The sequence below is a fragment of the Alligator sinensis genome, unplaced genomic scaffold (genome assembly GCF_000455745.1).
Source record: "Alligator sinensis unplaced genomic scaffold, ASM45574v1 scaffold222_1, whole genome shotgun sequence".
Classification (NCBI taxonomy): domain Eukaryota; kingdom Metazoa; phylum Chordata; order Crocodylia; family Alligatoridae; genus Alligator; species Alligator sinensis.
Genome location: NW_005841912.1, coordinates 3,741,435 through 3,753,212, shown reverse-complemented (window position 1 = coordinate 3,753,212; position 11,778 = coordinate 3,741,435). Strand labels below are relative to the sequence as shown.

Here is an 11,778-nt window from a genome sequence, read left to right as displayed (position 1 = left end):
TGAAATACTTTTGTGAATGCTTTTACAAAATCATAATGGCTTGAAATAATTTCATCCCCTCTCCTTGCTCTCCTCTGAAATTCCATTCAAATACATAAAACTAGAGCTTGTTAAAATATACAATCAGCCAGAATGCTGTGATAAACTCCAATGTCATTACAAAGCATTGCAGCAGCAACACAACAGTTCTACTGGAGCAGGGAGTTCCATTATAAGCTCCTATTTTTGGTGGCTTATTATAAAACTTTCCCACAACAAAATTACTTTGGAGCCAAAATGTATCATGCCTAGTGGCAGTCTGAAGGGGATTTTTTTTTATGTTACCCAAGTGAGAACACAGGCTTTTTTCATACTTTAAGCAGCTTTTTCAGATACCTTTTTGCACTCCAGTAATTCAAAACCAGTTCGGATTTAAGCAGTCTAATATGGTGCATTAGTAGAATTCAGTAATAAGTAGTGCCAATTTGGGAAGGAGCTGGCCAGACTAAAGATTTGCATGCCGGTGCCTAAAAAGCTAATATTACATTTATACAAATATGTTGTGTGAAGGGTGTATGCTGTTTTCACTTGTTAGCAAAATTGGTCTTCTCTGAACCTATCATCACACCTGGCCCATTATTCCACTCTGGCAAAATGTTTGGGCACTTGACTAATTACTTTCAGGAAGGCATCATAAGGGGTCATGCAGTTCAAGCAGCTTTTCTCAAGGCCTCTGATGCTTTCAGTTTGAAATTTCTCATGCAAAAAAAGGTGAAGGACCCCAGACCTGAAATCATCTCAGAGAGAAACTGAGATTTGAGAAAAATTAAATGCAAGAGGCTCAGCAAAAAAAGTCTAAAGATCCATCAACCTCATTTGTAGATAACAGATGAGAGCAGCAGTGACTACTGATACCATAAATAATTCTGTATAGGTGCTGACCCACATAGTCATCCACCCAGTCTGGTCAGAAAGTGGGAATTTCCCTATCCCTCATGAAAAATAAATTGTCAAATATTTCAATGGAAAAAAAATTACCATTTTGATATTTTTTTCTGACATTTTATATTTAAAGCTGAAAGAATGGGCTTGTCATGGCATGGGGTCCCCAGGGATGGCCATGATGACCCTAGGGCTCTGTGACAGTGCCTTTTCTGCCCTGCGGGCGCTTTGTAATCTCACGTGCCATATCTTGTTGGTTGAAATCATGAGTTGGGAGGCTGCCCACTAGTTTATGTGGTCACAGTCCGGGTGAAACCCACTAGATCCTGCTGATCTTGGATCCCTTCTCAGGTCTCACTCAAAGTCGGTGACTTGTGGGACACCCAAAACCTTATGGGCTAGATGCGTGGCTCCAAAACCTTTCCTTTACCACACCCTATGCTTTGCAGGTGGCAATTAAACACTGTCCCTTTCCATGAGGCTTTTATCTAGTTTGGCTTCCTGTTGCTGCACCCTCTCTGGTGCTGGGGTCTCCACACTGTAGTGTGCCCCAATGAGGCCTCCTCCTCCCCAGTAGCCTCAGTCCGGTCCACTGGTTTAAATAACAACAGAAAGCACAAGCCTCTGGGCTACAACACAACAATAACATAGCGTCCACACTCTATCCCTTTTAAGAAGACAAGCTCCTCGCTCAGTTTTATGGGCCTCTTCCCCACCTGCACTTATGAGTGTCTATAGCATCTTAATTCTACTAGAAGCAGAACAGGCAGTCGGGCACCTCCAAGTAGCTTCTTCTATGAGCTCCTTCCCCCTTGTCTGCTGCTAGAGAACTAATTCTCTAGTCCCAGCCCCAGGCCTAGGGCCCTGCCTTCTTCGACTCAGCTGACCGGGTGCAGGTGCAGGCTAATTCTCTTATTAGCCTGCTGCCACAGTAACCTGCACCTGTGGGGTTTTTGGGTGGCTGCTAGGGCCCTCTCTCTAGGCAGTTCCGGCCCTTAAAGGAGCAGGTACCTTAGTGCCTTGCTGCAGGGCTACAGCAGTGCATCATGGAAGTTGTACTTTCAGGGTCGCATGTACCTGTTCTCTACAGCCTTCCTGGTCAGATTATAAATCTGCTAGAGTTGCACGGTCTCTTTTCTTACTGAACCACCACAGGACATTTTGGAGTTGGGACATAGTGCATCGTAGGAGATGTAATGACAAGTCTTTCAGATGTTTGATTTTAGAAAAAAATGAAAATTTAAAATTTTCCACAGAAAGTAAAAGGCTTTATGCCTAAAATGTAGTTTACTCAAAAATCCAGATTTTCCATCAAAAACAAATTAGGGAGACGAGCTTTTGACCAATCCTTAAAAATGCACACATCTTGCATGCTCATTCACACAAAACACACATTCATCAGTGCAGTTCAACTGGCAGTTGCAGTGTCCAGTTCCTAATATTAAATGCATTTATATATTTCTATTGCAGTATTTTATACATAGATATTATATTTTGTGTGTGTATGTATGTGTGTAACCCTGGAAAAGATAGATGAAAGAATATTGTCAAAGATAACCCAAGAAGATTTTAGTGTACAAGGTTCTTTATGTTTAAAGGAAATGGAAAAGAAGTATGAGAAATGCATAGTACATGGCAATGAATGTAGTGTGTGTGTGTTGTTGTCCCTTGCAGGCAATGAATGTAGTACAAGAAATAAAAACAGTGAGTATGTGTATTTCCAGAAATAGTATGCAAAGTCTATATACCATTGCAAATATCTAAATCGGATAAACAAAATAAAAGAAATAGCAGCAAACAGGCCTTTGGAGAAAAGTGTCATGAGTACTCTGAGTCCAGTACCTGTTTCTGACCAGGATAATCAGTATGCATTATTTTTCGAAGTAAGTGGGAGTCTCAAGTGATTGGCTTTGGGTCAGCAATCTCAAATGGAAGAAGCGCCTTTGTGCCGGGTTGCACCAAGAGAACAAGGGCCACATAAGCTGGGCAGGCTGATATCAAAAGTACATTGTGAACCATCTCCTCCCCTCACTGGGAATAGCTTTGCTTTGTCTTTATGATGGGCTAACACCCTGACTTTTTCCTGCCCCAGCTAAGTCTAAGGCATATGGCACCCAAGTGAAATTAGGGCAATGACCAAGAGCACATAGCAGAACAGGGTTGAGATGACATAAAAAGAGCAGGTCAGGGTCAATACTGGTGCTTTCCTCATAAAGAAGAGCCAGGAACTGGTACACTATATAATGTAGTGGTTCTATCACAGGGATCCCAGTCAGAAAACAAGGCAAGACAGCCAGATGTCACACCATCTGAGATCAACCAGGTTGGAAGGGATGAACCCATAGCTGGTGTGGAAGAGCCCTATTTCAGGGCATGATAGACATAAAAGTGAGCAAGATCAGAGGCCAGAACTCCCTGAAAGTACCTGGGCCCTGGAGGAGCAGCTGCCTCTCTTTCAGAGGATGGGCAGTTACCAACCCCCCCTCAACAAACAAACAAAAACTGGTGCAAGAAGCTGTCAATTAGCATTTAATGTTAGGTAACACATCTACAAGTTAATAACATGCAAAGGAACAAATGTATCCCCCATTTTAAGGTTATTAATGGATTGAAATGTGATAGAAACTGGACTTCTTGGTATTTGTTTAAATTGCATGGCATCACAATCAATGCTTTTAACATCTTATGTTCCGTAGGTCATCACACTGTCTACATCGGGGTCCATGTGCCTAAGAGCTATAGGAGGAGGAGACGTCATAGAAGAAGACCTGGGCACAAGGAGAAGAGAGAGAGAGAGAAATTCTCTGAGAATTACTCCGACAAATCAGACGTAGAAAATGCCGATGAGACAAGCAGCAGCATCCTTAAACCACTCAGTGAGTCCTGCTCTCTCCTGATGTTCATTGAAACTTGCTGGTTTGTTCTGAGCATTTAGGAAGAAACTGAATTGTTGAAATCGTGTAACCAACATGTTTTGGGGGCTAGGGAGTGTTTGTTGTTTAAATATCTTGTTTGAAATGGATGCCTGCCCAGTGCAAACATTTCATTCATCAGGTGGGGCTCCTGAATTACTGTTGTTCTCTATTAATAAAAGTTATCAAAGCCAGGCTGATGTCACATGCAAGGAATTGCTTTGGCTGACACTTGTCCTGTCTCTTGCACACACATGCCCTATCTCATGGTACAAACATCATCACATATGCAATGGAGCCAGCAAGAAACAGCTGTTTTGCAGTGAGTGATACCAGGTCTGAGGAAGAGACAGACCACCCCTCTTACTCCTGAAGGCCATAAGAAACGTTCCTATTTGGAACTGCAGAACTGTGCACAGTACTGTATGCCTGTCTGCCTTACCAATTAGCTGGTGCTTATTGGTTAGTTCCTTCTGACTATTTGTTTAATTGTCTTAAGGATAAGAGTTTGGTGAACAAAAATGGGAACAAAATGCAAGATTAGTAAGGTTCTCTTATAATAGATTCACTCAGCTGATAGGTCATATCTGCTGGTGCTGGGTCTCTCCTTGTGTGTTGGTGCTGGCAGCATTTAGACCAGATATCAAATATCTGGCCCATATTGCTCCACCATCTGGTCCCAAGTGCTGCCTCTGGGTCTCATGAGACCCATATGGGTACGGTGGGGGCCTGTGGTGTGGGGCTGGTCTGTGGGCTGGATGTGGCTCATGGACCCAGTCCCTTTCCCCCTCTGATTTCCCCAGCATACCTGATCTGCCTGGCTTAGGACTTGTGCTGTGTGTGGAATGGATTGAGGACTGGTTGGAGCAGGTGCTGCCTGCAGCATGGGTACTGGAGGTGTCAGGATGGGTGAAGCGTGTGGTGCAGCCCAGCTGGCGTGGCCACCCTATATAGTGCAGTTGCTGTTGTGGCTGAGCTTCGTGAATCCCAGGCCAGCTGAAGCAGCTGCCAGTTCAGGTATGTTGGAGGAAAGGGAGGGAGTCCATGGGCCTGATGTGGCCCACAGACTGGCTCCATGCCACTCATCCTGTCCATGGGGCCAGATGAGTTTGACACCTCTGATTTAAACAGAGGGGTCCCCTTTATTTGTTTAGTACAGTGAGTAGATGAATGCTCTTGAATCGCTTCGGAGGGGGCAGTCCATAAAACCCGATTCCCCATCTAGGCCTCTCTAGCAGGCTGTTCCCTTGGTTGCAGGTTCATTCTGAATTGTGGCTACTTTACATAAGAGTCTGGGGATATTGGAGAAAGGAAGAGAGAATGGTGATAAGCAAGGGGAAATTGGTGCAACACTGAAGAGATTTGGAGATGTGGGAAGATCCTGAGGTGTTATAGCTCAGATTCTGTGATAAGCAAACCCAGAATGTTGGAATGACACTGAACTACTGTATTTACTTGGTGAGGTTTTTTTCCCCCCCAATCAGCTGGCGGGGGGGGGAAGCTCTTCATCTAACATTGGCATACAAGGAAACCTTATTAAATACATTGTCTATCATCAAACTACTGCAAAAAGCGGTGTATGCTCTGTGAAGGGAAGCAACTTTCAAGTTGATTAAATTTAGCCAACACCGAGTGTGAATATAAAACACATGGTCTATATTTGGCAAACAAGTTGATGAGAACCTTTTGCACGTGTGTATGTCCCTTTAAAAAAGGGGGGGAGGGCAGTTGCTCTCTTAGGAGGGAATGAGCACCAGGCCTAGATGTACTAGAGTACCAGGCTAAACCTTGGAGAGACAAGAGATCCTGCCCTCGTGCCAAAAAATGCTGATGGGAACCTACCACAAGAATAGGTTAGTGCAGCCTATTTGAATAAAATATATGGTACTGTGGTGCGAATTGCACTCAGTCCCCCTCCACACCGGCTCTTTTTAAAGTCATGGTGAGCCACTATATTGAATACATTTTTACTTCTTCACTCCCACAGCTGAGCAGCACCTTTCTTTCTCATTTACAATTATTTCTGTTTCTTCTCCAGCTTTAAATATCTGGCAAACATCATCAAATGGAGCTCCAAAACAGACTGGGTGGATGACTGTGTGTGTCTGCACATTATGCATAACAATTTATGATTTCAGTGGTCACTGTTGTTCTCATCTGCATCAATTCTGGATGACCTAAATTACTATAGGCATGTTTATATTCAAAATCTGTGTTTTCAAATTTCGGTTCACTTCCATGTACTCAGGGAGAGCAGGGTCTGATAGTAAGTGTGTGTGTGTGTGTGTGTGTGTGTGTGTGTGTGTAGCGGGGGAAAGGGTTGTAGGGTGAAAATGCTGGGGTGGGCATAGGGCAGAGGGTGACATCTGGTCCCCTAGATTTATTTTCCCCACTGTAGCAGTGGGAAAGGGACAAATTCAAGGCAGATCTCCAAAAATTAGATTCTGTACCTAGAAAATTATAACAAATTTATACATTCCATATATAGAGTCTAATTATTGCAGGGCGGGGGAGGGGTTGTCTTATAATTAGGGTGAGGTCATGACATACTGAGGACTCATGGCACTAGGGTCCTGAGTGCCATGAGTCCTCAAATAGCTTTGCCATAGGTTGTGAGATGATATCAGCCAATTCTTTCAGCACCTCTTAGGTGTAGCTCATGCAGTCCTGCTGACTTGTAGACATCCAGTCTCTTTAGATGTTCCCCAACAGATCTTTGCCAACTGTGGGAGGGTGATCACCCCTACCTTGATCATCTTGTATCTTGTCAAGCAGGCTAACACCCTTAGCCTGGTGGAATACCGATACAAAGTATTCGTTCAGGAGTTCGGTTTTCTCCTGAGTGCCGGTTATCATCTGACCTCAGCAGTATTTCCTGCCCAACTGCAGGGGGGCTGGACCTGGTGATCTAGTGAGGTCCCTTCCAGCCCCTAACATCTATGAATCTTATATCTGAGTAAATATGGTGAATGAGAACATGCCTCTTGCACTGGAAAAAGGAGAATGACAGGAGTGACACAACCTGCTTGGCTGGTCAAATCAGCACTGTGGAGTTTTCCATTCTGAAGCTCTTTTTGCTTATTTAGTGATAGGAGGTGGAAGACTGGATAATACTGATGGTCTCTGTCATTGACCGAGGCTAGTGCACATGCTTCAGAGGAAAATGAAAAGAAAGCCAAACCCTAAAGTGACTTTGTAGTAAGCCATTATGGGATAACTTTCCCCTGGGAAGCTTTCTCACTAACTACCAATAGTTAGGGGTTGCTTTATGTATTTACACAGGAAGGTTTATACACCTCCAAACACTAGAGCACATGGCAGCAGAGGCTCTTTGTTCTTTTAATATTTATTCTTCTGAATTCTGCTGAGCTCCTGGCCTTATTGATATATTATGGCAGTATGTTCCATAGACTAATGGTGTAGTAGTGAGTGAAAAAGTGTTTCCTTTTACTGGTTGCTACATTTTGAGTTTTGTTGCATTTCCCCCCTCCCCCTTTTGTTTTAATTTTAGGTTCAGAGACAGGGCTAATAGACACCACTCATCTGCTTTCTGTATATATTTTTTGCTATTTAGCATACCTTTATCATGTCCCCTCTCTTATGTAAATGGACCCAATCTTTTCCATCTCTACTCGTCTAAGGCTCCTCATTCTCTCAACCCAAACTAATTGCATCATACCTTAACCGTCCTCCCCCTCAACCCCCTTTGGGTTGACCTATACTCCAAACAGTAATTGTGTGTTCTTGGCCATTTTTTTAGCTTATTTTCTTCTTCCTTTACTTCCCTTTGTTCCAGTTCATTCCAAAGTATATTTAAGTATATTTAAGACCATCAATCCTAGTATAAAAGCTCTTGGTGCATTCCTTTAGAAACTGACCATTTATTTCTACTTAGCTTTCTGTTCCTTAGCTAGTTTCTGATCCAAGCTTATATTATCAGTCTTTGCAGACCTTCGTCAAAGGACTTTTGAACATCTGAATGACTTATACCATTTGGTTATACTTTTATCTAATATTTTATCGACTCATTTAATGACTGCACCAGTTTTTAGAGAAGACCAAATCATCTTTGCCATATAGGAAGAAGCAGCCAAAATCAACAGTAATGACAGGTGTCCTCCACAGTCTGATCCTTATAATGACAACTGTAGTAAAGTTTCCTGGGATAGGATGATTTTCTTTATTTTGGGTGTTGAGAAGCCTTGAATTTGAGTTGTGGATGTTTGTGGTTAGGATCAGTTGGAGGAGATCACTGATGATATTAAGGAGCTCAGTGATTTTGGATAGTAACTCATGGAGTTAAGATAAAGCTGAAATGATTTATTTTTAAATCCAAGACAGTTGTTTGAAAAGGGCAGGTAGCATAAGCTGAAGTACATGTTAGGTCTCAACCATATGGCTTAGAGCAGTGGCTGGCAGCTTTTTGCAAACCATGAACCAGAACACAGGCACAGCTAGAAGCTGCCAGTCCCTAGCACAGTTCCCTACCAGCTGGAAGCTGTGCTGACACTGCTGGGAGGTTGAGGGGGCAAGAAGTGACAGTAGCTCAGATGCAGGTTGCAGATATCTGATCCTGGTGCAGCTCCCCACTAGGTGGAGGTTGTACCTATGCCACAGCCAGGGAGTGGGGGGCTGGGGGAAGTGGCAGTGCCATGGGTGTAGCTCCCAGCTTCATGGATGCAGGAAAAGCCCCTTCTTGTTGCTGCTGTGCTGTGAAAACCACCTGGCCGGTGTTAGAGTGTAGCTGGGAGGGTGGGGGGAAGCAGCCGTGGTGCAGGCACAGCTGGAAATGCTGCCTGGCCCTAATGGAGCTCTCTGCTTCCTGGCTTCAGCACAGGCATGAGCGCAGGCACAGGCAAAGCCCTCCAAATTTGAGGGCTGGATCTGGCCTCTAGGCCACATGTTGCCAACCCTTGGCTAGAGGAGTGGAGACTTTTGAGAAGCAACACTGGAACTGCGGAGTGAGGAGTGGAACATGTTGGGGATTGGGGTGAACTAGAAGAGAACCTGGGGCACCTACAGCTGATGCCTGCTCTGACTGTGTGCTAATTAGCATGCATCAGAGCAGACTCAATTAATTGAGTGTGCAGGAGCATGTTAGTTAACACACTCCAGCTGCCTCAGCATCTTGTATTCAGCATCCCTGCACTTCAAAAAATCCGCAGAGGCTCTTTAACTAAAGCTTGTCGAACTAGCTTTAGTTAAAGTGCCCCCGCTGCCATTTTGAAGCGTGGGACACTGAATGCATGAGACACTGGGCACTTTAATTAGAGCAGCTTCTGAGAGCTGCTCTAATTAAACTCGCCCCCACCCCCACCGGAGCACATGTAAAGATGCCTTGGGAATCGTAGAGCCTGAAGGCTTTATCTGAATGAGAAGGAATGGTGGAAATAGTAGGAAGTGAACAGGAAATGTAATGGGGAGTGCCTTTACAAGGTGTTAGAGATTGGAAACCAGTGGGGATTGCTGCAGAGACTGGGAACTGGAATAGCAGGTCTCATTTTCATGTACACCAAGGTCCTTTTTCAGCTCCAGATTGATATCAAGTGGCCTTTGTGCAAATGAGAATCAGGCCTGCTATATAGTGACTTCCTTGATAGTCATATGAAGCTACATGTCTTGACGTTTAAAATGCCAGAGGAAGAGAGAAGTTATGCATGAAGAAGAAACACATTTTGCCAACCCACCCTGGAACTAGACACAAGTCAGTGATATTGGCTGGCTGCCTATTAAAGGGACCCAAGAACAGACTAGCAGGGGATGGTGCAATTCACAGGATTAAGAAGCATTGGGGCAGCAGTATAGATAACAGTTGCATAATGCTACTTTGCATTGAGGCTGGCTCTAAACCAGTGCTATTAATCCTTCTCTCTAATGAGTGCTGAAGATGTACCATATCAATGCAGTTTCTGTGACTAAAAAATTATGAATATGGTATATAGCCAGTAGCAGGTTTAGAAGATGAGATCGTGATAGGCCCTAGAAGGAGGTGGATGTGTTCATATTTTTGTGGGTCTGTGCACTGAAATAAAAACTTCTGACACTATTATGATCAATTCTTTTATGGGGTCATACTTAGATGTTGGATTGATCCCAAGGATAAAAGAATCCTTTCCCCAAGATGGGAAGGGCAGTGGGCTATAATGCCTCTGTGAATGTTGAGAATATGTAAAAGCAGATTTGACAGTTATTTTAAAATTAAGAAAAACTCCAAGAAAGCCTTTTCATTGGGTGTACAGGTAACAATTGAGATTATTAGTAAAATCTTATTAATTGTAAACATCTAATTTTTTTGTTTCAACTTCCCTGAGTTCCAGTTAAATGGAATGATCAGTTGAACCTGCACGCATAGTTTCTAGTTTTTCACTTTCTGATTTTCAGACACAAGTATGATGCTTTAAAATTTGCATAGCAAACTCTACAAGAGGATGTTTGTGGAGAACTATCTTTATGGTTGAATTTTGGTTGCTTCCTGTTCTACGAGTTTCTGGAGCTTCATGGAAGTGTCTTTCTCTACATCTCAGTTATTACAAAAGCTTGTTTGTGCAGAATTGAAATTTTGGGTCACCTTTGACCTGCCAGCCTCACTTATTCCCTGATCTGTCCTTGGGAGTTGTGAAATCTAGTTAACAGTAGTTTCACAATCTTTTGGGGCAAATGCCATGCAGGATATTTTGCTTGTTGGAGTTTACGCCCAAATGGGACTAGAAACGCCAGCTCAAGTTGCAGGGATCTATTTTGTAGCTATGTTGGTCTGAGACAAAAAGAAAATCAAAACTTTAAAACTCAAATTGCTGCACTCTGCTGATGAACCTGATGAGTCACGTCTGCAAATGCAGGCAAGGGTGTAAACTGGTCTCTCGTACTTCAGTACAAAACTGTTTTTTGGCACTGCTGTGTTTGGGGGCTAAACAGCCAGGGAATATTAAGTACATAGTAACTTTTTATTTCTGTCCAGTTACTGTGAACAACCCAAAATCTGTGTGAGGAAGAGAGAATAGTTGGAGGAACAGTTTGGCGCTCTCCCATCTGGAGGAGAATGGTGAAGCTGATCGTATGCAGGAGTTATTTTAGTTTTTCTTCCTAGTAACATAGTGCTCATGAAATATACCATACTGACAGTTCAAGAGTCTGTGAATGAATAATATAACTTCCTACTGCTTTTAAAGGAGAGGAGGAATTTGGACTGGGATCTTGCATCAGCTGTTAGAATGCAACTATTATGTATGCATGCTACTACAGTGGGGTGAGTGAGCAAAATTGCTGCAGCTTCAACCCAGAATAAAACAGGGTTCAAGTTATCAATGTTTTGATATACTTATTACTATAGGAACAAGCAGTTACATCCTAACAGCTTATCTCAGTTTGCCATTACATCCCAATATAACTCTTACATCTGTCCACGACCAGATGGACATTCTCTCTCTTTTGTTCTTCAGAGAACTAGCAGAGCTTCCCTCCATGCAATCTCAGTGCGCTCCTCAATGCAGTCTCAGTGTGCTCCATCCCCGTAGGGGATAACTCTAGGGCTGGGTTTTTCAACCTTCTTTTGGTCAGTGTGCCCCCAGTGGCCAACCAAGAAGCAGGGAGTCCCCCAGTGGCCAGTCATGAGTGTGGGGGGTCCCCCAGCAGCCAGTGGACTAGTGAAACCAGAAGTACCGGCAGCTTCTCTGCGCCACTGCCACATACCCCCTGGGGCCTTCCAAAGTTGCATACCCCCAGTTGACAACCACTGCTCTAGGGCAGTGAGGGAAAACTGGTCTCCAGGTTCACTGCAAACTTGGGTTGGTCAACTGGTATGAGGAGACCAACTGTGACATGACCCAAAACTACGAAGGCCATCTCAAATCCAAAACCAGTGGCTATGATTAGCTACGGGTCTGGGCTTGGTGTATATCTGTGATCTTGGAGAGAACACTGGGTGCTTGCAAATGTAACCCCCCCC

The 11,778-nt window shown here is 43.6% G+C and overlaps 1 protein-coding gene across 1 annotated transcript in view; it reads left to right on the top strand.

The window, feature by feature from the left end:
- The window catches only part of SLC4A4 (solute carrier family 4 member 4), a 307,465-nt gene that overhangs the window by 42,551 nt on the left and 253,136 nt on the right, over nt 1–11,778 (top strand). The window contains exon 3 of the mRNA XM_006018773.3: nt 3,618–3,797. Within this exon, the coding sequence (XP_006018835.1) occupies nt 3,618–3,797 (180 nt within the window). The remainder of the gene's footprint in view (nt 1–3,617; nt 3,798–11,778) is intronic.